The following is a 27,609-nucleotide window of genomic DNA, read 5'->3' on the forward strand; positions in this document are numbered from 1 at the left end:
CATTGATTAATCTTAAGCCATTATTCAGCATTACCATTCAAAGACACTTGGTTTCTTTAGAGCAGTTGTTCTCAACTGGTGGGTCGGGACCCAAAAGTGGATCACGGACCTGTACTGGGTGGGTCGCAGACAGCTGGTCAAAAATAAATAAATGCTTAATGTCTCTCATGTTGGACTTATATTTTATTTTGAAAGAAACTTTTCTTTTGACAGACATTCTGTGAAATGCATGTTGCACAGGAAAATGTATAGATTTGTTTTAAAAAAAAGATTATATTTGTGTGTTTTCAACAGCTATTTTTGAAAAACAAAATGTTTTCGGTTGAATTCTTAAAAAAAAAAAAAAAAAGTGGGTCGCGATTTAATGTCCGTGGCAAAATGTGGGTCCCAGGGTGAGACCAGTTGAGAACCTCTGCTTTAGAGAACATTATTTCTTACATTTTTATTAATTGGAGTATTTTCATCAATCATGAACTGTCCACACAAGAACTATGGTTTTATGTCCAGCCAATTGTCTACACTTACTAAAGTCAGTCATTAGGCCAGCCGTTTTACAGCAGAAAAAAATAGTGAAATTGTTTGATATTGTCCCAAAACATGTCGGTGAGGGTTTAGTACATATTATAAAGCTAAGTTGTTACATGTTAGTCTGTTTAACATCGAAAATACATCCTTCACACAGTAGTGAGGAGGCCTGGGCAAAATATCAAGATTCTAGATATATCGAGTTTTCTATTTTGGCGATATAGAAAATTAAAATATTGATTATAATGATATATTTTAATTTAAATTTTTTGCTCAGTACTCACTCACACATGCTGTCCCATACAGGAGAAAAAGCCGTAAGTGGCACATTATTGTGCAGCTGCTTGTTAACGTACATCAGCAAGTTTAACCCAGTATTGTCTTTCTGGTAAGACTTTGAGTTAAAAATATCGACATTTATATCGTTTATCGCCATTTTGAGAAAAAAAATTGAGATATTTATTTTGGTCCCTATCGCCCAGCTCTAGTGAGTACAATATTTAACAGCAGTAATAAACCAAGACACCTATTGTAGTGTTATTGGAAACAGTCTCTTTATTTGCTGTGAACTTTGTGTAGTTATTAAATGTTGACATTTTTAGCCTTCTCTTTGACATCCTCTAATTCAGTGTTTCCCCAACCTTTTTTTGTCCCACGTACCCCATATCATGTTTTTATTAAGTTTTTTTAAACGAGTAATTAGGGATCGGCCGATACCAATTATTTTTCCATCAGCCTTAGCTGATGACCGATACGGACTGCCAATTTTCTTGAGCCGATATTTGGAGCCGATACTACTTTTGCTCCCTCTATTTCCATCATAAAAAATTACACAATGATGATAACAAATGGTACAAGTCTCAATTTTAAAAAGTGACATTTATTTAAATGAACAAAGGTGAGGTAGAACGACACCAAGTAAAAAAAATATTTAACAAATAATCAAAACAGGGGATGTAGAACAAGAACAAGTAAAAAAATAGAGTGAGACATGTCATGAAATATTATAAAAGAGAACTGTTCGTCCTTGTCCTGAAAATAGCTTTGACGAAAGTTGGCCTGACTGAAGATATATTTTATTAACAGGATTACTGAGTATAAATATATATAATTATAGTATTAAACACAAAACCCCAGAACATAAATTAACAGAGGAAAATAACATGACGTCAGATGCGCATTAAACATCAAGTTTCTGTTCTAAATTGCATTAACAGGAATAAATATTCAAATATGTAGTAAACTGCTTCTCAAATTTTTAAAAACTTCTTCTCAGCACAGCGCTGAGTGAGAATCACACATGCCAAACCTCCAGCCAGCTGCTCGTTAAATACAACGGCGACAACAACATGTGGAACCACGGAACAACACTAAGTTTAACAGTTAAAAGATGCTTTGAAAGTTTAAAACTTGCCATTGGGATTGAAGAGCTTCCTTCGCGCTCTGCTAATGGAGGGAGGGGCTCTGCACTCTGCAGCTTCTGTCTTTAGCAACACGGAGCTGCCTGTGGCTGCCGCTCTGTATATAAAGTGGATCGGCCAATGCAGCAGTGCGCATCGGCCGATGCCGATACACGTAAAAAATGCAAAAATTGGCCGATTAAATCGGTCGATCACTACGAGTAAGACCCCTTAGTTCATTTTATGCATTGTTTATTTGTGTCGGTAGGCTCATCTAAACCCTTTCCTGTAACTCCTGAGATGTGTTCATGTACTCCCAGGTACACGTACCGTTGGTTGGGAACCACTGCTCTAATCAGTGCTTTTACTGTTTTTGTCCAAGTACGACAAGGAAACAGTTGTTCTTGTCCTATTGTGCAAGCTATCTGCTGATCGGTTTCACATTTTGAATGACAAGGAGGACCTGTTCTCTCTATGGGAGTGCGAGGATAAAATCATGTCCTTATATATTTCTTTTTATAATAGACATATTCTAAGCTTAGTTTAAAAAAATTTTTTTAACAACTTTATTTTGATATTTAGAGACGATTACAAGCATATAATCAGAAATCCCCATTCAAAAGTATTATCATTTTTTTCCCTGTATGATAATGTCTTATAATCAATTTTGCAGTCTGTTCCTCTAAATATTTTTCTCAGTTCTTATTAGGGATGTAACGATTAATCGTAAGGCAGTTAAAAATCGATTCATAGGTATCACGGTTGATATCGATTTTCTGAAAATTGAATCGCAGTACTTTTTTTAACCATCACAAGCCCGCCGCCTGCGGAGTCTGCTAATACTTTCTCTCTGGCCGGCTTCTACTCTTAAATATGTTAATAAATGATTCGTTACCCCTTTTGCACCGAAAGAATATCTGTAATATTACTTGAATATCTGTAAAAGTCACGTTTTTTATTAGCTCTGTCTGCTAGCATAGCTTCTCTTCTTCACTGCAAGATATCTGCATGCCAACCGACCACTGTGTTACCAGCACCCTCTGCTGGTCCAAACAAATATGACGTAAATTTTTTTTTTTTTAAAGTCCAATTGTTAAGGCACAAAATACATTTTCAGTTGCACTTTTAAAAAGAAAAAGAACTATTATGCAGTTTTGCATTGTTTATTATAGAACCAGAATTTAAATTAATAGGCTTCATTTTCATTTGTATTATTCCTTTATTTATTTCATTCAAGATTTATTTTTAGTTAAATTGCATTGTTTTGAATAGTTTATCAAGGAATTCTTTTGACAATGAAAAATAAAAGGAAAATAGTGCCGTATTTTCTAGTTTTTTTCCCAAAAAAAAAATTTGTCTACAGTCCCATTTTGTAAAATAAATCGTGAGAGAATCGTATCGTGAACCCAGTATCGTGAATCAAATCGTATCGGGAGTTGAGTGAATCGTTACATCCCTAGTTCTTATACTTCACGTAATGATAGATATTGAGTTACTGATGAGCAACAGATGTGTGATGTTAATCTGTTAGATGTTTGTTTTCCTAATTTATTTTACAGTTGCTTTTACAAACTTGATTTGTAAACACAACTAGGATTTTCATTGTGTCTCTGCTTAATACTTTGGCATACCTCAGCTTATGAATGCATGAGTGGCTTTCATACTTAAACACAGTGCATGGGGTAAAGGTCTAAAATGTTGGCTGTGCTTTGGCTTTTTCCAAAGAAGTTGTATTCTGTTGTGCACTTTATCAAATGGTTGGAAAACAGAGTAGACCAGTGTTTTTCTTAAGGGCGTGGATTCAGTGATATATCGCGATATTTAACCGCATAATTATCGTATCCATCCAAAAATGTCCAAATCTATTTTTTTGATTCCCAGATGCGCTTTTCAAATTTAAATGAGGTATTATGTGGGACCTGCAGGTAAAGACGGGTGCATCTGAGCAAATCGCCTGTATTAAATAGACGGTGCGGCTGATGTATGTGTTTTTCAGTTATGCAGATTAAAAATACAGTTAAAACCACCCATGCACGCCCTGAAGTCCCTTTTGTGCCCAAGTGTGCAACAATTATTATGACGGTACCGATTAAAAAAAGGAAAAACAACAGAAAAGTCCCCTATGTTCGGTTTTTGGTGACATTACTCCATGGGGAGCAAAATTACAACCTCGGATCCCTTACGCTCAACAGCACTGGCGATTAAATTGATTTTTTTTTACTGGGTTCTACTGAATAATGTCCAATATATGACTCTGCAAAGGTTTAGTTATACTTCCCCTATGATAAAAGGATGTCATCTCAATGACGGGACAATCTAAGGGAATGACTTGACAATTTTTTATCAAGACAAAAGAGTTCTAGGCATTTTGGCTTTTTGCTTCAAGACATTCCTTACTCATCATGTTTTTCAGTTTGATGAAGCTTGACTTTATCTGGTTATATTAAAACAAAAATCATTGCACTGGCAGTCTGGCAGTGGCCTCTAGCTTGACATGAAAAGACAATAGACTCAGACGTTTTGGGGTTATTAACCTGTTCTTACTCATTAATTAGTATAATTGTGTACTGCTAACACAAGGCCTGTGTGCTTTAGGGAGCACAGAGGGAATGGATGAAGGCTAGCCAGAGTGTGTGTTGGTGGAGGTTGTTCCGGGATGTAGGAGAGGAGGGTGGAAGGGACTAGACAGACTCTCTCTTCTTCTGATGTGACATGGGTGAATAGGTGATTATAGCAGCAGATGTGTCATTAGGTCTGGGCTGCATTCATGCGGATGTGGGGTGAGGAGGAGGGTGTATGCACCCTTTTCCCCAGGAATCACATTTCTCTGTCGTTAAGTGAATTTAAAAGATGTGCCAAGTTGTTTTCTTATCCCTCTGCACACTAACTATCTCTATTTCTTTAACCTCCAACACACCAGCTCTCTCTGCGACACTGCTCTCAACGAAGTGTCATGAAATTAATGATCAGATAAATGTCAGCATGTAGACCAAGTTAATGGAAAAGCTCTTCCCTAATTGTAACACAGTCTGAATAATCGAAACCCTCCCCTGTTTGTTTAAGACCTTGGAAAGGCCACGTGTCACTGGCTGACGTTTGCTTCCTATGTCTGATTACAAGACAGGACAAGGAATCATTTCTCTCCTCTGATAGTTGTGTTGGAAACAATGGGCACAAATGTATGGTAAGCTCCTGATATAAGCATTCTTAGTATAGTATAGTATAGTATAGTATAGTATAGTATAGTATAGTATAGTTTTCCTTCATTTTTAGATGGGACTAATACTTTGAGCAAGGGCTGGGCGATTTTGCCTAAAAAAAATCTCCTATTTTTTAAAGAAAAATTTGAGTTTTGATTCGATTTTCAATTATTTTTTTTTTCCATTCACTTGACTGCAGACATCAGATATATTGTCAGAAGTGCGACTTTATTGCTGCGATTGTCCTCAAGAGTTAAAATGCATAGAACAATCCCAAAATAAAAAGAAAATGAGGCTCTCTCATTCAACAATTTTAAGCTTTAACCCAGGTTTAAGCAAAAGTGCAGCAGCAACTTCACAAGGCAAGGCAAATTTATTTGTATAGCGCATTTCATACACAAGGCAACTCAATGTGCTTCACATGATAAAACATTAAATTGTTTAAAATCAATAAGAACATTTAAAATCATCAGTAAAATCAATTAAAATCATCAGTAAAATCAATTAAAATCATCAGTAAAATCAATTAAAATCATCAGTAAAATCAATTAAAATCATCAACAAACACATTACATCAACAACATGACCAAAAATCTCTCTCAATCATACGCAGTAGAGAAAAAAAGTGCCTTTAACTTTGATTTAAAAATGTTCACATTGGATGCTGACTTCAGCTCTGTTGGCAGTTTGTTCCACTTCTTTGCAGCATAACAACTAAACACAGCATCGCCATGTTTACTGTGAGCTCTGGGCTCCACTATCTGACCTGTGTCCATAGATCTTGAGAGACCTGCTGGGTTCATACCTGACTAACATGTCACTGATGTATTCTGGACCAAACCCATTCACAGATTTATACACCAGCAGCAGAACTTTAAAGTCTATTCTGAGGCTGACTGGGAGCCAGTGTAAAGACTTTAAAACTGGACTAAGGTGCTCTGACCTCTTTGTTCTGGTTAAGACCCGAGCCTCAGCGTTCTGAACCAGCTGTAGCTGTTTGATGCTCTTTTGGGGGATTCCTGTCAGAAGACCATTACAATAGTCCAGTCTGCTGGAGATAAAAGCATGGACCAGTTTCTCCTGATCTTTCTGAGCCATTAAACCTTTCACTCTGGAGATGTTCTTTAAGTGGTAGAAGGCTGTTTTTGTGATAGATTTGATCTGACTGCTGAATGTAAGATCTGAGTCAATCAGAACACCAAAGTTTTTGACTTGGTCTTTAGCTTTTAAAGATCGAGACTCAAGATAATTGCTGACAGCAGTCCTCTTTTCCTTGTTACCAAAGACAGTCACCTCCATCTTGTCATGGTTTAGTTGAAGGAAGTTTTCACTCTTCCAGCAGTTTACTTTTTCTAAACAGTCACACAACACCTCAATGGGACCACAGTCATCTGGGTTCAGTGATAGATATAGTTGTGTGTCATTTGCGTAGCTCTGATAATCAACCTTACAGTTCTGTAAAATTTGTCCTAAAGGAAGCATATAAAGGCTAAACAGAAGGGGTCCAAGAACAGATCCCTGAGGAACCCCACAGGATATTGGTAATCAGTCAGATTCAAAGTTTCCAATGCTTACAAAATAGCTTCGCTCCTCCAAGTATGACTTAAACCATTGCATTACTTTTCCATTTAGTCCAACTTATGTTTGCAATCTGTGCAACAAAATTGTATGATCTACAGTGTCAAATGCAGCACTTAAATCCAATAGAATGAGAACAGATACTTTTCCAGAATCAGTGTTCAACCTTATGTCATTGATCACTTTTATAAGAGCAGTTTCAGTGCTGTGATGAGAACGAAAACCTGACTGAAATTTATCAAATATTTTGTTGAATGTTAAGAATTGACTCAGTTGGTTGAAGACCACCTTCTCAATGATCTTGGCCATGAATGGAAGGTTGCTGATTGGTCTATAGTTATCCAGTATAGAGGCATCCAGTGTTCTCTTTTTTAACAGAGGTTTCACAGCAGCTACTTTCAGGGATTTTGGTACAGTGCCTGAATGGAATGAGTAGTTAATTATCTGACACAAATCAGTGACAATTGACTTTACAACAGTTTTAAAGAAGTTTGAGGGCATTGTGTCAAGGCAACACATTGATGGATTCAGCTGCTGAACAGTTTCCTCTATTGTTTTTGGGTTCACTGTAATAAACTCTAACATTATAGTTGACTCATCCCTCAGTGGTTGAAGCTGTTCAAGCTTTTTGTGATTTTGCTGGTTTGTTCTGATGTTTGACCTTATTGATTGTAGGGCTGGGCGATATATCGAATATACTCGATATATCGCAGCTTGTAGTCTGTGCGGTGTTGAAAATGACCATACCGTTAAACTCGCGGACTTTTTTTTTTTTTTTTTTTTTTGATTTTGTTTTTTTTTTTTTTTTTTTTTAAATATCTTAGTGGCATTATGCACAAAAGGTGCACTTAAATTTAGTGTTGTTTTGAAATGTCATCTTAATGACAACATGCACAAAAGGGCACTATTTGTTTTAAAATATTGTAGTGGCATTATGTACAAAAAGTGCACTTTAATTTTGTGTTTTGAAATGCCATGTGAGTTGCATCCTGCACTAATGTCTTGTTTTGAAATGTCTCTGTGACAATTTTGCACAGAACGTGCACTTTCTGTTGACAATTTTATGTTTGAGCCACTCACTGTTTAATAAATACAGTTATGTCAACTTTGACTTAGTTGTGATATCCCCTTTTTTGCATGAAAGTTTAAAATTGGCATATATTAATGCAGTATGATCAAGAATGTTTTAATGTAGACATATAGAATCATCATACTGGTGTGATTTTGTGCATCAAAGCGTTAATTCAAGGGTAGTGCAAAATATCGAGATATATATCGTGTATCGTGACATGGCCTAAAAATATCGCGGTATTTATAAAAGGCCATATCGCCCAGCCCTAATTGATTGTATTTGTTCATTGAAACATACAGCAAATTCAATGCATTTTCCAGCTGACAGTAATTCAGGGGCTATCTGATCTGGGGGGGTTGTGAGCTTTTCAATTACAGAAAACAACGTGCGAGAGTTGTTGACATTTTCACAGATAACTACATATTTTATAACATAAAATCACAATTAAAAAAATAAAATAAACTCTTCCCATAGCATCTCAGCATAGTGTGAAAAAAAAAAAATTAACTTTCCTGTGGCACTCATACTATATAGCCCAAACAAATGTAAACAAAGAGGGGGCTAGCTCAAAAGGTCAGAAAAAAACTGTGGTGGAGAAAAAACAAATAAATACATTAATTTCACATATTTTTTTTAAACCGGAATTTGCAAAATAAAAATTGTTTCTATCTACAAATTTGATAAATCGATTAAAATTATTTTTTTGTCCAGCCCCATATTGAGTTACGGCTGGGCAATATGGACCAAAACTCACATCTCAATATTTCTTCTCAAATATATGATATAAATCTCGATAATTTTAATTTTATTACCAGAAAAACAATCTTGGGTTAAATTTGCTTATGCAAAATGGCATACTGGCATATTTATTATGAAACAGCTCCACAAAATGTGCCGCTTTTGGCTTTTTCTCCTATAAGGGACAGCACGTGTGAGTGAGTTCTGTAGAGTAGGTTGTTTAGCGGAAGGTCTGGGTTAGGACACACTCAGCCATCCATCGAACTGAAAGCAGCAAAAACAAGTATTTTTATACAAAAATAAAAATATTACAGTATAGACGATGTTGTAATTTTCTATATCGCCAAAATACAAAACTCGATAGATCTTGAATATTGATATATCGCCCGGCCCTAGTTTGAGCCTATTTATTGATGGATGTGTTTTGCGTGCCATTTAATTCTAAGTATACAACTTACGATTCGTTTCTTTTGCTTTTCTTTGGTAAACAAAGTATTAATGGGTTTTCTTTATGTTACTCTACAAGATCCTTTTTCAGCACACAGTAACACAGAGAAATATTGTGTATTACTGCTAGATTTTAAGCGTACAGTGGAAAACTGTTCTCTTTAATACAAATATATTTAAAAAAAAACTGTTTCTTACATAAATGCAAACACAAACTATAACATCCACGTGCTGCTTTTCTGTGTGTTGTTATTGTCTCTTTCAAGAGATGCGCCAACGGCCACCTTTGTTGTTATTCTGATCACACACATTGGCATTTGAATGAATGGCTAATGCTGAATAGCTAATGCTAAACAACAGATACAGATACTATCAGCAACCCAGTTTGAAGTTGAACAATTACCAGTTGAACCGGAATAGCAGTTAATCTTGTTTGCTGATCAGATTGTAAACTAACCAAATTCTGGCATCTTTCTCATGATTTCATTTCAGTTCTGTAAAAAAAAAAGGGAAAAAAGCTAAGAAAACTGAACCATTACAGTAGTTTTTGGTTACATGATGCTCGTTAAATTTGAGAATGAGACAGTAATATTTGCATTGTAACATTATTTTCTATATTTCATAGAGATTTGACCATCATTGCCATTGACCATTTAACCTGAATTAGTGGGAAATGTTACCACCCAAAGCACACAGACCAGATATAGCAGTCATTAGTTGTACTGTTTTCTACACAGTAACTAATTATTTTCTGTTTTGTGAAGTTACTGTAAACTCAGGTTAAAGTTTCCTTTATTACTATACCAGTTCCTGGTCACAGTGTGATATTAATTTTAAAGACATGATGGAAACAGCTATCTTGTAGGGCCCTATAAAATCTGTTTTATTTTTTTTTCCAAATTCCATTTTATTTTTTCCAAAATTCCTTTTTTTCCACTTTAATTTTTTTAATTCCATATTTTTTTTAAAATATTTATCATTTTTTAAGAAAACATTCATTTTTAACTCATGTAAAGAAACAAAATAAATACTGATAAGTTAAAAAAAAAAAACCTCATCGTTAAAGAAAAAGGTATGTCAAAAATAAAGCAAGATACAATTAAAAGGTAGATATAAGTTGGCACTATAGCATAAAACATGCTGTTTGTCTGTTTTACTGTAAGTAAAAACTTGGGAGTTCTTTATGAAAGAAAGAAGGGAGGCACAGAAATGAGAAGTCTTAACCTAAAATGAGGAAACCAAGGCCGAAAACAACAAAATAAATGATTTCGCCAATTATTAGTACCATTTGATTTATTCATGTGTACTAACTTCACTAAAAGTAAAGCAATGCATTTGCATAAATTGATATTAGTGTTACAAAGAATAATTAGAAAAAATATGAAAATATTTGTTTAGCACTGACATTATAACAATGCAAAATAAAATAAAACACTAAATAAAATGTTTACTTGACCCCACTTGTGTACATTGTATAATATTGTACAGGCCTATAACTGACTGGGCTGCTGAAAGATATTCAAATTAAATACGTTCACTCATTCATATACAAAGTGGATTTAAGCTGTTGATTAAGAGCAGCTTCTCTGCTTTATAACCGTGAAGTCTCTGTTCCTGAAAGTTTCTCACTGTCAGATTTCCGTCTCCTGCTCTCTGCGAGCTTCTCTGTCTCAATGTAGGTTCTTCACATCAGTTGCAGCGTATATCATTTTTTGTGCGTGCGGCATTATTCCCAAATCCAATCAATGCAGAAAGCTGCACGTAGCTGTGCCGTCAACGTGGCACAGAGAAACATAAATCACACTTGAGTGTACATTTTGTTGTTTTCACTCAGATGCATTGAAACACGTTGACACCGCTGACACATTGGCCTGTATCCAGATAAAAGTGTGCTGCCATCACAACCTCCTGTTTCGGCTGGGTTGTTTTTGTGAAAGAAGTATTTCAGTGGCCGAATTTTTCGGTGTATCGCTTAAATAAAAATGGTAAATTTATTTGCGATTTAATATGCGATAATTTTTTCATGGGCCTCTTGTCATGTATTTTTTAATGAACACAAGCAATAAATCAATCTGTTTCATAATAAACATTTTCAGATTTATTTAAACTTTAAAGAAATTTAAAATGTAAATTTTAGAGCACAGATTACAACAATAAAGCAAACAAATCTGTGGTTTTACCTCTTCAACATATCTAACTAACTTCACGTTTCATGAAATATGCAAACATGTGGAGTGCACTTCTTAAACACTCTCTGAACTTAACAGGACAGTACAAGACAGGACAAGAAAATAATGCAGCCTTTGCGAGTAGAAAATTGCGTTTTATGATATTGCGATAATATTGCAAATGCAGATAATTGTTCAGCACTAGTTTTAATATATTGAACATTTTATTCCTTGAAAAAAAATTGTTCAATATTTTATGGAGATAAGTTAATATTGTTTTGAACAGTTTGAGTCTTTCAGAGCCTAAGGTGTATATGCATGTAATATGGACATAAAATAAGGGTGTTTGATTTCAATTTTTACAGAATGGATGTGATATAGCAGGATGATGATGATGATGATGATGATGATGATGATGATGATAATAAATAAATAAAAGCACATTTGATTATCTTCTCATTGAAGATACTCATGTTCAAAAGGATAAGGATAAGAAGTGTAAAACTTTTGTAGTCCTACCCACTTTTTTATTGTATTATTTTTTTATTAGTGTTTGTACAAAGCAGCAGATTTTTCTCCTATTCTGCCTGCGGCGTCAATGGACTGCGCAATGTAACAGCCTCACGCTTTTGCCCACATGCTTTTGTTTTGCTTTTCCTTATTTACGTAAGCTGTGCATTAGGTTATAAACGCGTGGTGAAAATATAATTTATAATTGTCGTGGGGTCCTCCCAAAAACACTCCAAAGAGTGGGCAAAACACAGGCGTAGTCAGAAGATTTTAGTGATGTTGAATTTATTTACAGCCGGGCTCCAAAGGTGTAGCACAGGAAAAAACAATGATGAGAAAATACTATTTACAATAGATACAATGAAACAAAAACAAACAAAAAAACAAGTTGAATAGAGTCCTTCTGTGACTCATCAGACCAACTCTGTCATCACCTGGTGTTACCTGCTCTGTTACCCAGAACCAACTCTCCCCACTAGGCCATAGGAGCCTGTATTTAAAGTAAAAGCCCCTCCTACTGGGCATCATCAATCTCATGGGTGTGTGTGCTGTTGCCCGCGGTCAGTGATGGACCTGCTTCGTCACAATAATGCCGTGTTTGCAGATAAATCAAACACTAAATACTGAAGTTACACAGACTTTGCAGGCATGTGTGTACAGTACAGAGCCAGAGAATATCCAGAGACAGCACCCAAGTTTCTCCGTGTGCACTGTTTGTAAAGGCCTTGACTGTGCCACGGCTTTGGCCAGATCTAGCTAACAAAAGAGAACGAAACAAAATTGAACTTACCAGAACAGGACGTCCCACGTTTCCGCTTTTTCACTGCATGTTGTAGTAGTAATGGTAGTATCAGTGTGCTATGGCTCAGACGTCCCTCCCCCCTCTCATGTCCCATCCGGTCTAACCTGCGTTGATTTCATAATAAAAAGAAAAAAATAAACGTTTTGGAAAAGTAATAACCAAAAAAGTCAAAAATAATGGATGCACACCCTCGGGCCATGCACGACATTTTAGGTCGACCAGACTCTGCGCCAGGAAGATATACGCTCTACATGCACACGCACACAGACAGACCTTCCTTGTATTTATAGATAGATGGTCCTTTTGGAGACATTTTTGCAACATAAAGTTGCTTTAAAAATATGATTTAGTATATATTTTTTAATTTGATGATCTTTTTGTTTTAATGTTATTGCTGATTAGTATGTTTTTCTCTCCTCCAGGTAATGGCATGGTCGTATGTGCAGCCGGCGCTGTGCGTGTGGAGATGGTTCTAACGCACTCTGGCCTGAAGAAACCTCATAAACACTGTCGCACAAAAACGGACTGGTGAAATACGCTGATACGACAAAAAACACAAAGCTTCACCTGACGCACAGACTTGCAGGTTCTGCATCTGTGTTAGCAACTCAACCCAAACACTATAGGGGTCTAAGCTTCTTTAATCTGTGAGACATTTTTTTTTCTTGTCCCATTTGTTTCGTCATCACCGCCACCATGCCAAGTACCATCCGCCGGCAGATGAAGAACATGGTGAACAACTACTCTGACGCAGAGAAGAAGGTCAGAGAGGCCACATCCAATGACCCCTGGGGCCCGTCATCCTCTCTCATGTCTGAGGTGGCAGATCTGACTTACAACGTGGTGGCCTTCAGCGAAATCATGAACATGATTTGGAAACGGCTCAACGACCATGGCAAGAACTGGCGCCACGTGTACAAGGCCCTCACACTGCTCGACTACCTGATCAAGACTGGATCGGAGAGAGTGGCCCTGCAGTGCAAAGAGAACATCTTCGCCATCCAAACATTGAAAGACTTTCAGTACATCGATCGAGATGGTAAAGACCAGGGTATCAATGTCAGAGAGAAGAGCAAGCAGCTGGTGGTTTTACTCAAAGACGAGGATCGCCTTAAAGGAGAAAGGTGAGTTAAGGTGAAAGTGTAGCATGGTGATCCACATGTTGGACTCCTTCAGGGCTATGGCTGTAGCTATTTTTCTTCTTAGTTCATATGTTAATGTGTGTGTTTGTGTGGGTACCAAGTAGAACCAATTCATTTGCATGGTCTGAAGTATGCCGGCCAGGACTGCCTCCTAAGATTTGCCGGTACTTGGAAAGTAACATGTTGGTTAAAACATTTTTCCATGCATATAAATGATCTGATTTGACACAAGTAATAAACAGGTCTATTGATTTTTTAAAAGTCTCCACTGACTTTTATGTTGATGATGCCCTTCCTTGCTCAAGTCCCCTGGCTTGTAAACACTTGTAAAACACTTGTGCATCTATGCTACTGAAGAACTAATTCCATCTTTGTTTGTTACTAAAGCATATTTGGACCACTTTCATCTAGTTTTTGATTCCAATGCTTTCTAATGCATTAACCTAAGAAACAACAGAGTTCTAATGAAGTCAATCAAACATACCCTTCAGTGCAGTAGAATGAGTAGAATGTACTCTAAAAGTGAACGTATGTCAAAAATCTGAAAATCTGATTCATTAAACCGTGCAGAGCTCACCTGCACGTGCTTCTCCCATTATAAATCACAGCCCAGCGAGAAGTTGGCGCAGATTAATTAACTTCATGTTCCACCCTCGACACGCCCACATTCTACCATAAATGGTCAATGCAAAGGAGCTCATGAATGGTTTTTGCATCATAATGAGCTGCTGCCCAATGGGATTCTACGATCGTTCATGGCCGAGGTAACAAGGAAAAGGAATTTCAGAACGAGGAAGTGAAGGCCAGAAAATAGTATTCATTTGGTGGTCAGTGATGGTGTAAATAAATTTTTCAACAGTCGTCACTGTGGTGTGGTTTATAAATGAGGCCCAAGAACTTTCCTTAATTCACAATTATTTGATTTAATACCAATCAATACATAGTCTCAAAAGTCACATTATTAAAAACATTATGATAATTTTTGTGCAATGTTGTTCAAATACCATTTTTTAAGCCATATTTTAGAACACTCATCTATTTAATATCTTATTAATTACTATAACTTAAGTCATTCAATATTTTTTTTTTAAATTCAAACTGCTGCTGAGGTTTATGTTCATCGATCCCTTTTATTTTTAATGTCAGAAACATGGCGTCTTTTCCGAGCCACTGATAATTGATTCAGGGCTTGTGTACTTTGTGTCCTGCCAGGTCTCAGGCTTTGAAGACCAAAGAGCGAATGGCCCAGGTGTCCACAGGGGCCACTCAGATGGGCTTTGGTCGAGGTTCATCGCAGCCCAACCTCTCCACTTCTTATAGTGAAGAGTACGGCAGGTCAGAGGGCTCACCTGCCTCCTATCATGGCTGTAAGTATACACACACACACACACTCATTTTGTCAACATTTAGGCAGTAAAGTTGATACAATATACTCTATTGTGTTATCAAATCCCAGTTTGTGTAACATTGGCCTACATCCTAAAAGCTCCCCTCCCCCCATCTACATGTTGGACTTGTATTCCAGCAGCAGGACTGCATTCCTCAGCTCCCTCACTCACACACATGCTCTCTGTCACATGGAACAGGAAGAAGGGTCTTCTCTCACTCGTCTTTCATCCTCATGACACAGGAATCTGCCCTGACTTTTAGTGGAACCGTCATTTTTATAGAGAGACAAGTGTGTTGCATCAATCTCAAAACTTTTATTTAAGCTCGATATCACATGCAATCCCTCTCTGTTTGGATAAATAGTTGTAGTACTTGTGTTTTTCACTTTGTTTAAAAAAAAAAACTTTTGATTTCTCCAGATTTTTTTATTTGTTTGGAAGAAAAAAATGTTTGTTTAAAGTTTGGCAGGAAATGGATCATTTCAGAAAAGAACAGATGAGAAGAAATGTAATATTACAATGTTGGCATTAACATTGGTCATTTATCTAGTGTATTTAATCAAGTATAGATTCTATACTCTCTCTGACCCCGCTTTAAATGAAGTATTTGTCGTGTGTGAATCTTTAAAGAGTGGCATAGCTGGGTTTGCCCTTATCTCCTACACTTTTCCTCTGGGTCTAAAACTTTGAGACAAATTCTGTTCCAGCTGAGCTACTGCTGGCCATTAGCATTTAGGCTGACCTATTCCTGGGGGAAGTTGCCATGGGGATTTTTTTTTTTATTCCAGTCTAACTTTCCGTGCATTGTGTTCTAGACAGCTTGTGAATGAGTAGGTGTTAAATCCTGTCCCAAGTTTTCAAAATGTCTCAATTATTTCTATATTATTTGGGAAAAAATTTTTTTTTTAAAAATGTATTGTTTGTGTCTCATGTTATAGGTACTTTATTACATTTTTAAAAAAAAGAAGATATTTGTTGGGTAAACCTATGGCTTTAAAATGACCATTAGTACTCAAGTGTGCACAAAGCACACTTGACACTGCATTGAGATTTGTGTACCCTTCATTCTTTGATTATTTCGAATTAAAACCAGGTCAAAATAACATATAAGCAGCGTGGTTGTTTTGTTTCACTGACATAAAACCAAAACATAAATACAGAAAAATCAGATAGGCAGTGTTTTTTTTCTGTTTAAATTTATTTTTTTGTTCTGTTTGTGTGATATTTGGATATTTACAGGGAAATTAGAGAGAGAACTGAAGTCTGCTGCACCTCAGGTCCTGGACCAGGTCTCCACACACAATAGGACTCTTTAGGATTTATTTCAGCAGTATTCCTGCTCCTGTTTTCATGCACTATGTGGATTTGTTAGCTCGTATAAAGCTTCTCATGCTTTACGTTAATTGTTTTCAGAATCAGAATCAGAAATGTTTAATGGCCAAGTACAGTTTTAAGGACAGTACAAGGAATTTGTCTTGGTAGATGGTGCACGAAACAAAAAAAAAAGAGAACAACCCAGCAACAATAATAATAATAATAGTGATAAATATAAAGGATGAGGGATAAATAAAGGATAGATAGAGAATAAGGATAAATAGGATATATATATATACAGTGCAGCAGATAATGTCATCATGGAGGTGGTGGGGGGGATGGGTTCAGTGGGTGACTGTGGGTGTGTTCATGTGGATGGTGGTGGTGATCTTAACAGTGTTATGGTCCAAATGGTATCCAAATAAACTGGTGACTGACTATCGACTGTGAAGCTGGTGTGAGGAACCAGCCTCACAGGAACAGTTGACACTTTTACAAAAACAATTACAAAGTTTTTTTGAGCGCAGTAAAAACATTTAGTTTGCACGTTATAATAGCGCTATAGCCACTAACGGCAGCTGTCAACAAGTAGCACCTGTAGATTCATTACATCACCTCTGGTTCCTTTCATCACATATCGTGTGCATGTTTTACATAACATTCATTTTCTTTGTTTTGATTTATTTATATATTAATAACATTTCAATTCACCAGTTTATCAGTAATGTCACTTATGCGTTGCTCCGTTTTTGTCAGGTAGTAAAACTCCGCCCCTGTATGTGGGTCCACTCTGTGTGGTGAGCTTCAAATATGAAGCTGTCATCCTAGTTTCCCTTAAATATCTAAATATCACACAAACAGAACAATATTCTATTTTTCTGTTTTGGTTTTAAGTCAGTAAAACAAAAATAACCACACTGTTTAGTTGTTATTTTGATTTGGTTTTAAAATGGAATAACCAAAGAACGAAGGGTCCATGGATTCATCTGCTTGCTTATAGTGTAGTCATTTTAATTTGACCTAATGTTCAAACGTCTGAGAAGAGGTGCTCTCAACTGCAGAACAAGTCGTAACTGGTGCGGAAAGAGAGAACAAATATGAGGTGGGAAGAAAGAGCGAGGTGATGTTTCTTATAGCTGAAGAGGTCAAATCAAACACACACACACACTCCCTCTCTCTCTCTCTCTCTCACTCACTTGGAGAAAAAAGCCTACAGCATCTGCCTTCATGTTGTGATGTCCTCCACCTGGCCAGATGGCGTGTGTATTTGTTTGCCACGTGCAGTGTCTGTTTTTTGCGCTGCCACATGGCCCAGCTTAATCCAATCTACTGAGCAGCCCTCACCAGCTCAATGAGGACTTACGCTCACACACACTCCTACACACACACGCGTTATTCAACCTATTGTATCCGCTGTACTCAGTCATGGGTCATCAGTAGAGGAGTGTTTCCCAGTTGTGTCATTCTCACAAACATGTGTAATTAGTGTTTCAAAAGTCCATTTGAGTACCGGTGATAAGCAGGGTTGTGGTCAATTATAATTGTAATCGCATAATTGATAATTAATTACAGTTATTTCACAATTGTAATTTTAAGAATCTATCGCCGTTGTAATTGTCATTGGATTGGTATTGAGTTAAGATAATAGACTTTGTAATTTTAATTACCATGGAAATTCAATAAAAACTTTAAATTACAATTTATAATCGCAAAACAGGTCTATAGCTTACACGTAAGTAGTTAAGAAATATTAAAATATGTTTCATATTAAGTTTTGCCACTACTTGTCAGTGAATTTTCACTCATACAGGTGATACGGTAATAGAAGTTTTTTTAAAATATGGACAATACAATTTTACATATTAACAATCCTGTGAATGTATCTGATACTTTGTACAAACAATTTGTATTTATTGCTAAATTCCAACTCTTATCCCTAGTAAGGCGTTTATACAAGATATTGTAATAAATGCAATAAAATTTAAATGTAAAGATGCTAAAATGACAGTACACACAAAAAAACTCATATAATCATCACAACGCTATATGAATAAAAGTTAGTAAAATTGTAATTGAACTTTAGTAATTGAAAACGTAATTGTAATTGATATTCATTGAATGAGTAATTGTAATTTATTTGCAATTAGAAAAAATGGCGGTTACCATAATCATTTTATCTGAAAAGCAGCGCCTTTCAGGTCACCCAAAGTCACTTTACAATGCATAGTATAAATATGAATACATTCATTGTAATTGACCTCCACCCTGGTACTAAGACATCATTTGTGGACATTGTGAGCTAAATGGGTTCTTCGCACAACTGCTTGCTTAGCTCCCAATTTCAGTTTTAATTTACACATCGTTGGTGTAAATTAAAACTGAAATTGGGAGCTAACCACGCAGTTGTGCTGACCTTTTTTCTTAGCATCTTTGGACCTTTTGATCCAGCACACTGCCTCAAAGAAAAGGGAACTGCGTGTTTTTTGATTGTGCTAAATGGGTTCATCTCCTGTGTCCTATTAGCCACATCTCCCAACGCGGGTTCAGAGCTGGAGCAGGCCAGGCCTCAGACCAGCGGAGAGGAAGAGCTCCAGCTGCAGCTCGCCCTCGCCATGAGCAGAGAGGCTGCAGAGCAGGTACAGCCACTGAGTCATTAACCTGTGTGTGAATGAGGCACAGCATGGCTTTGTGTCTATTTACAGTATGTCTTTCCTCCTATTACAAAGATGAATGTTTCACCAGGATCAACAGGGTCAGTGTATGTTTTGGTCGTTGAATTTTCCTTTCAGAAAAGGAAATGCAAAAACAAAAAAGAGTGGTTATTTGATTTTCGTTTTAAAATTGAACTAGAAGGGATAAACAGACATTTGACAAACTGTTGATTTTCAATTTTTGTTTCTAAAACCACAGATATATATATACATACATACATTCAGTGTATATATAGATGAGGGCGCTTCTGTTTTTCTGGCACCAAAATATATGAATTGTCTATAATAAATCAGTTTTGAAATGGCAAAACAAGGTTTGTCATCTGCAGAAATTGCTGTGAATATATTGCACCAAAGTGGGAGTGGAAGGGCTTTGTCAGCAAGACAGGTGAGGAGATTTTTCACAGAAAGTGGTTTAACAGCAGGGAAAATATAGAGATAATTCTTATATAAAACAACTTCCAGTCTCACCATCATGAAAAACGGGTTCTGTCCTCTGGTATTTCTGTTTTTTGGTTTTAGAAACAAACATTGAAAATCAACTGATTTTGTTGTTTTGTTTATCCGTCTTGACCCTGACAAAGAAATATGCTTTTAATTTAAATTTTAGTTCTTCAATTTGAAAACAAAAATCAAATCACAATCATTTTTTGTTTTTTAATTTCATTTTTCTGAACGGACATAGACTGACCCAAGAGCTACATGTTGAGATTCTTTAATATTTTCTGAGGAAATGACAGAAAATGAACATAATAGGCTGATAATCTTGTGTGTATTCAGGAGGACCGCATACGCAGAGGGGATGACCTGAGACTACAAATGGCTCTAGAGGAGAGTAAGAAAGGAGGTCCAGATTCTGCAAAACTTCCCAAGAAGAAAAAAGAGGTGACATGTCTACTTCTTCACCATTAGTAATGAGGCTGCTGTGGTAAAGGGGTCCTGTGTTAGGTCTTGTTAGTTTGCCTAAGTATAGCCCAGTGGATCCCCACTTTGAACGACGGTGAACTTTTAAGCTCCACCTAATCCTGACAAATAACCCATTTTGAAATGTATTGAACTAACAAGGAACAAGTAACAACATATTTCATAATGAATCAGAAACTAAATTAAACGAATCACCTGCATGAAAAAACTAATGTAAAAGTGCAGTCGTCAGAAATACAGGAAATAACGAAAACCAGACCAGACATATCTATTAATAAAAGGCACAACCCAATCCGAGTTCTCAGGAAGCGTCCCCCCTCCCCCCCATTCTCATTTTGCTCTTACACTACAAACATTTGACCATACACGTCATGTCAGAATGATTGTTGGCTTCTCTATTTTCTATTAATATTAACTTTTTTTATCATACCACTAGAACTTAAAGGGGACGTATCATGCTAAATTCACTTTCTTAGCCCTTAAACGCATTTTGCTGTATATTTAGTGTTTAGAAGTACAGAAAAGTTCAAATTAGTCACTTCAGGTGCTCTGTAGATATCTTTATATTTTGTTTTCGTCATATTTTTCAATCTGTTTCGATTTTTCGATTCTCTATTACGTTTTTTGAGCAATAACGTCACAGTATTTTTAGAGGAACTGCCAAATTAGAACATCGACTCCAGGCCCAACATTTTTATTTCTCGCTTTTATTATGTAGTCCAAGCTCAAGGATGCCGAAGTTACGAGAGGATAAGTCAAAACGTTCGGTTGTTGGATGTAGTAACCCACACGCTTCATTACACCGTCTCCCAGCATCAGAACCTTTTCAAAGTGCCTGGTTGAGTTTTATTTTTCACGGAAATGTACCCACATCTGTGGGTAAGGTCATTTTTGTGTGCGCGAAGCACTTCAAGGATGACTGCTTCAGCAACCTCCGCCAGTATAAAGAAGGATTTGCCGAAAGACTTTGTCTGATTGAGGGTTCAATTCCTTCCATCTTTGGAGACGACGAACAGAGCACTTCGGTAAACTGTTAATAACGCTAAAAAGTGTGATAAGACGTCCCTGTCATTGTTTTGTTAGCATTAGCAGTTGCACCGTCTTCATATGTTAGCGCTGTGGGCTCGTTTTAGATCCTTGATGATATAGCCTACGTGATTTAATTTAAGTCTAAAGTTTTCATTAGTCATTTCATTTTGACGTTTTTGTCTCCGAAAAGACTGTATTAAAATGCATTTTGTGACGTTAGCTTGGCCCTAGCCTTAGCTCGGTGCTTGTGTTAGCTCACTTGTTAGGGTTCTGCAGGTTCATCGTCTTCATTTTCATCTCGCTCCGCCAGGTCAGACTCTGGCTCGAACATGTAAGGCTGGATGGACAAGTCTTCTGTTGTTGACATTTTGTAAATAACGTGTGAATAAACATTTTCTGCGCCGCTACATAACCCTATCTCTTCTATCAAACTACAAAAATGGCCGAACAGGGTGGAGTTGAATCGAGTGTCACCTCTGCAACCTGGAGAGGGGCGGGGTTTGAAGTGTCACATTTGCATTTAAAGAGACAGCACCAAAACGAGTTGCTCTCAGAAGCACATCAGAAAAGAGGTAGAAAAGGGGCCTGTGGAGCTATAATAATGAGGAATTCAGACCCAAGCATTGCAGTTTCGCTTTACATAGACCACAACTGTATGATTTATATGTGAAAAAGGAAGGACTTAAATGCATGATATGTCTCCTTTAAGTGTAAAGAAAATTCAGACATTTTCTTCTAAACATATTAAATAGGTCATAAATGTATTTCCTAAAACATGTAAAAAGCCATTCAACCGTTTAGATTTTAATTGTGGAGCTAGGCTTCACAATCTTTTTCAAAATTCTGTGTTCAGGATTTCATGGGCGGGTCAGAAATCATAGCGGTGTTGCGTAACGGAGCCATCGTTAGCATAAACGCGGCCCTGGTGCTGAAGCACACCAAACTTCCGTGGCCTCCAGCTGCCGCAATTCGGCCACTAGCCAAAAACAAACGGGCTCAAGTGCAATTTTTTTGCACCGCGACTATGTGTTTCGCCCCTAGAGGGCGCTATTCTGACTCTACCCGGGAGAGATGCACATATTCGGACTTGGGCGGAGAAGCACTATCGACGCTGGAGCTGCTTTCATACTGCTCTCTACCATAGAAACAGTACATGGAGGCAACGCCCTTCCCATGCATGGGCGGGGTTCCCGTGCCTCTAACTGACACGCCCGCAGCGTTTCAGAGCAGAGAGAAGTGCTTGTTTTTCCATGATTTTGAGACTTAATTTTATGTACAGTACTTAGCGATTGTGGTGTGACAAACTCATAAACAAATATATTTCTGCTTTACACGGACTTTAAAGAGTAACTAAACCCCAAAACCACTTTTTTCTGCTGATACAAATGAGCATGAAATAGTGCTGTTGATTTTATTTCCATTTGGCATATTTAGTTGTAAAACACCAGTGACAGCCCTCTATGGGTTGAAAACCCACTATTACAATTGATTTTTGCTGTTGGCTGAGAACAAGATCATGTGACGATTTGGAAATGTCTTGCTTCACAAACAAACACTGTTAGCACCGCCCCTTTTATAAAAACTAGCACCTGTGAGTTCTGCAATCTGTGGTGAGTAGGTTGTATTGAGAGAAGAGTGAATAGAAAGGTATATTGAGTAATGAGTAGTTAGTTAACAGAACATTTTATAATGTAGACTGGGCATGTCTTAGCTGCTCCAGGAGCCCCGCCCATAATCAAGGCATTTTTGAATTTCTCTCCTAGTGGCAGGTCAGGTTATTCTTTATGGAAGATTTGTGTGAAATTCAAAATGTCCTCCTGTTTGTCACACCACACACTTAAAGAAGCACTGGTATAGCCTGATATGATTGTGTTGTAAAAATGGCACTTATCTGCTTTAACTGATGATTTTATTGCAAATTATCAACAGCTGTAATTTATTCAAATGCTGTTTGGTTTTAGCCCCTGTCATCTTTGATGGATCTGATGGATGTCCCTCAGCCTGGTGCCAGTGCTGACCCTTGGGCTGCAGGAGCTGCAGCTGGAGCCGGAGCCGGAGCCGGAGCTGGAGCCGGAGCTGGAGCTGGAGCTACTGCTGCATCAGCAGACCCATGGCAGCCCTATGGTAGGCACATTCTATAGAAATAACGCTGTGCTAATGCAAATACCAGTTGACTTTCGACTAACAGCGAGAAAGAACAGAAACACCCACACCTGTAGCTCATTAGCACATAAATCCAGTCAACATAAACACTAACAAACATGTCTAGACCCATGACTGTAACCACAGGTGGTCTAACACATACACCAGTGTACTCACAGGCAAGACTTGCCCATGCACATTCCTGCGCACATGCACTATTGCACGACAGGCATCTTGCACATTAAAATACAGCACAATTGTGTGTTGATTTCAGGGCCAGTATTCTACGGTGGCCCTGAAGTGAAAAGCAGGAATGCAAAAGAGAGAAAACACAAAAAAGAAAACACACACACACAAAAAAAGAAACCGGAAGAGGAGGGTGGGCATATTGGTGGTATTGGTGAATAAGTAGAATTTCATGATTGTAATTAGTTAATTAGTCTAACATTTCAAAATAAATGGTAATGTTGTTTTTTTTAAATGTATAAAGATTTTCTTTATTGTTTTTTTTTAATTATTTTTATGTTTTTTTTGTTGTTTTATAGATTTCTGGATATTTTTGTATTCATGTTGTGTTTTTGGAGTGATTTAGATTTTTTTTGTATTTTACTGTCATTTTGTGTATTTCTGTGTGTTTACTTTAGGGGCCGCCAGTTACACGCCTGCACTAGACAATAGAATAAATGTACCCTAACCCTATGTATTTGATGTGGCATTTTTTCCCCCCCAATGGTATTTACTGTATAGTTTGAGCCAAAAACTGGTCCTGGTCAGATTGAGCTTATGAAAAAGCATTGCTGACTTTAATAACTGTTAACATTACTTTATTACAGAGTTCTTAGAGGTGTTTCTGCTGTATTTGGGTTTGATACAAAGCACCATAAACATTTGGCCTTGAAATATGAGTACACCTGTGACCAGGAACAATCGTTATTTTTGATATAGAAATAGCAACAGTTATTATTGAGTCTGTGTCTGTGGCGTTTCTGAAAGAATTGTGTTGTCCACCTGCAGACTGTGAGTCTTTGTTAGTGAGGAATGTTGTCCCACAGGCCCAGCAGCATTACTGCACCACTGGGGAGGGGAGGGGAGGGGACTTTAGCAGTAGTTAGTGTGCAGGGTTGGTGGTGGTGGTAGTGGAGTCAGAAACATGTGATGCCCTATTCATGTGACGTGTGCACTGTGACATAACACGCACATTATTGGAAAGAAATATCAACCTTAACATCTGATAAACGTGCGCTAACCTGTCACTGGTTTTACGTGACCATTCAACATGCACTCCTTCTCCAGGGTCGGCCCCTAAGACAGCAGCCCCGGTGGACCCCTGGGGTGCACCTTCGTCTGTCCCACCCATAAAGAGCAGCGATCCCTGGGCACCAAGCTCCATCCCTGCCTCTGACCCCTGGAGCTCAGCGGCCGCTCGTCCCAAAAACTCCAACACAGGTGGCCATGGGGTGGGGGGGCACTCTGCATGTAACACATCAATTACACAACCACACAGTGGAAAGTCTATCTAGTGCAAATTTATGTTTTTCTCAAGCTTGTTAGAGCCCGATATGTAACAAGACCCGAATTGTTTTCATTAGAAAATAAATAAACTTGAAATGTAATAACTAGTCAATAATGTAACAAAAGTGTTCAGCCCGAAATGTAATAAAACCAAAAATGTTACAACTGGTCAATAATGTAACAAGATGCTGAGCCCAAAATGTAAAGACTTTTTGCGTTTATTAATTAGTTTATTATTACATTATGGGACAGGCAATAAATTTTTCCTCTTACTGGGGGTTTCCACTGGATACGTCATGCGCCACCGTGAACTCCGGTTGGACGACTGTGACGTCACGAGACAGAGGAGTTCTCACGATATTTATATCATCGTGCAAGAACGCAGTTGAATGTATGTGTTCTAAATGCAACAATAAACAGATAAACAGGTCAGTGTTTCTAACGAAGGAGAACAAGAAGGTTGGACTCTGGATTTGTCATAGCCACATTTTTTAACAACAGCCAACAGAGAAGAGATAAAACTGCACCAGTAAAACATGAACTAAATCAAAGTTGCTGCAGTTTACAGTGTAGTTACAGTATGAGAGGAAAAAATGTAACCTCCTAATGTAACACATTAGGAGGTTTTGGTGATGTAGTTACTTGAAATATAATGTGAAGTGTTTTCTTTTGAAAAGTAACCGGATATTTTACACAAATCTGTATGTGTATGTATATATATATATATATATATATATAAATTGTAATAAAACAATTACGCTTTTGGGGGAATGTATTTGATGTGTTTGATACTACTACATTAAAGCAACATGCCCTTTAACCCATAAATCATTGACTCACTCTATGATGTAAAATAATTATTACACTATTAGGCAAACATTTTTTTGTCTGCCCCATAATGTAATAAATGCAACAAGTTTTTAGGTTTTGTTACATTATTGACCTATCATAACTTTTTGGCTTTTATTCCATCTTTTTATATTACATTTTTGGTTGTTGTTGCATATCAGGCTCTAACAAGGCAGATTGGAACAAGTATTATTACATTTTGATATTTTAGAACATTTTTCCCAGCTTTCACATCATTCCCTTTCACACACTTGGTTGCCAGTCATGTCAGAATAATCATTTAGATTTTTTAAATTGACACACATAATTATATGCTTAATAATGCTCATCTACTCTCCTCCATGTGTCAATTGAGCTCATTTGTGTTACTCACCTAATCAATCCTCAGCCAATCACGCTCGGGCTCCTTGTTCCCATTTGTCTTTGTGATTTTTTTGTAATGTCCTGTTTGGTTATTTTTGTGTGCTCTCTGTGCATTGTTGTATGTATATGTGTGTGTGTGTGTGTGTGTCTCTCTCTGTGTATGTGTGTGTGTGCGTGTGTGTATTGTCTCCTTCCAGGTAGCTTTGAGCGGTTCACTGCATCCAATGGTACGTCCAAAGAAGACTTCTCAGAGTTTGACAGCCTGCGCTCTTCCTCCTCTGTCCCCACTGGTACTCACCCTGTCTTTGTCCCTCTCTAATGACACGGAGTCTGTGTTTGTTTTGTTCCCACGGTGTTTTTTCACACACACTCACAGATTGTCTCCTTTTCTACTAAATTACACCGGACCTGGGTAAAGATGGTTTTTTCACGTTGAATTTGAGTGTTTGCTCAGGTTTAGTTTAATTCAGTGGTTCCCAACCTTTTTGGGTCGTGACCCTCCCCTTTTTGATATCACAAATAATCTGGCGACCCCAGAGACATTTATTTTTTCTACATTTTGCTTTTGTTCATGTTTATTAAACAGGGTTCCCGCGGATCCTTAAAAAAGTCTTAAAAGGCATTAATTTCATGAATGTAAAAATCAGGCCTTAATTGTCATTATTGTTTTGTTTTTTTAATTAAGATTTTCCGTAATGGGTTTTATTTTTGTATTTATAGATTTCTGGCTATTTTTGTCGTCATCTTGTGTGTTTTTGGAGTGATTTTGATTATTTCAGCCTGGTTTTTTTTGTGTATTTTACTGTCATTTTGGGTGTTTTTGGGTGTTTACTTTGGGGGCTGCCAGTTGCACGTCTGCACTAGACAATGGAAAAAAATTACCCTAAACCTCTGTAAATGATGTGGCACTTTTTCCCCCCAATTGTGTTTACTCTGAAGTTGGTCTTTAATTTAATTTGAAATGGTGATAAAAAAGTCTTAAATTAAATTTGAGTGAAGCTGTAGGAACCCTGATATTTAAGTGTGTTATAAACACAGAGTAGCTAGGGTTAGTGCCACCTCAGATATTTTTACTGCATTTCATTTGAACTAGATTTATATTTGAGAAAGTTTACGTATAGGATACAGGTATTTGACAGTTAGTGTGTGATGTGTATTTGAAAAATAATAGTAATTCAAAAAATTTGAAAATCCGTTTTTACCTATTTTTTTTTTTTTTTTTACCAACTTCTTAACATTTTAGGTGACTCCATTTTAATTTGAGGTGACTCCACATGGGGTCCCGACCCCAAGGTTGAAAAACGCTTTTTTTTTAATGTGGACACAGACATATAATCAATTCATGCTTTCTGAATGTGGTGGGTGACACTCTACTGAACATAGATCTGAGCAAGTTACTGCTTAATCATCAAGATTTTTATGCATTAGAGTTTCTGTTACACAACAGGTTTTATGTGACATCTCCTGTGTGCATTTGCGTGCGTGTGTGCGTGTGTGCCGTTTCCATGTTTAAGGGTATCAATAAATGTCTCCGCTGCAGCACCAACAAACATACTCACTGTCTGCTCATGATACCGTCTTGTAATCCGTTGATCATATTAATCCATTAACTCAGCCTCAGTTCAAATTCAAAGGTTGTGTACAAATTGTCACACAGTTGTATGTACTTCAGTGTGTGAGTTGTGGGATGTGCAAAGATTTGCACATTTACAGCCAAACTGTTTGGTATTTCAGTTTCAGTCATGGACAATAGTATTGTCACCCCTGGAATTTTTTGCAGTAATGACACCATTTC

General features: G+C 37.2%; 1 protein-coding gene across 4 annotated transcripts in view; it reads left to right on the plus strand.

The window, feature by feature from the left end:
- epn2 (epsin 2) overlaps window positions 1-27,609 on the plus strand; it is a 37,448-nt gene that overhangs the window by 3,496 nt on the left and 6,343 nt on the right. The window contains exons 2-8 of one of the 4 annotated variants that reach the window (XM_028454795.1): window positions 12,863-13,564; window positions 14,795-14,949; window positions 18,808-18,920; window positions 19,776-19,880; window positions 22,949-23,072; window positions 24,384-24,536; window positions 26,012-26,104. In XM_028454795.1, the coding sequence (XP_028310596.1) occupies window positions 13,137-13,564; window positions 14,795-14,949; window positions 18,808-18,920; window positions 19,776-19,880; window positions 22,949-23,072; window positions 24,384-24,536; window positions 26,012-26,104 (1,171 nt within the window). In that variant the 5' untranslated portion in view covers window positions 12,863-13,136. Of the gene's footprint in view, window positions 1-12,862; window positions 13,565-14,794; window positions 14,950-18,807; window positions 18,921-19,775; window positions 19,881-22,909; window positions 23,073-24,383; window positions 24,537-26,011; window positions 26,105-27,609 lie in introns of all 4 variants that reach the window. The other 3 variants (XM_028454794.1, XM_028454796.1, XM_028454797.1) reach the window with 3 other exon arrangements.

This window comes from Gouania willdenowi, chromosome 8 (assembly GCF_900634775.1).
Source record: "Gouania willdenowi chromosome 8, fGouWil2.1, whole genome shotgun sequence".
Lineage (NCBI taxonomy): Eukaryota > Metazoa > Chordata > Actinopteri > Blenniiformes > Gobiesocidae > Gouania > Gouania willdenowi.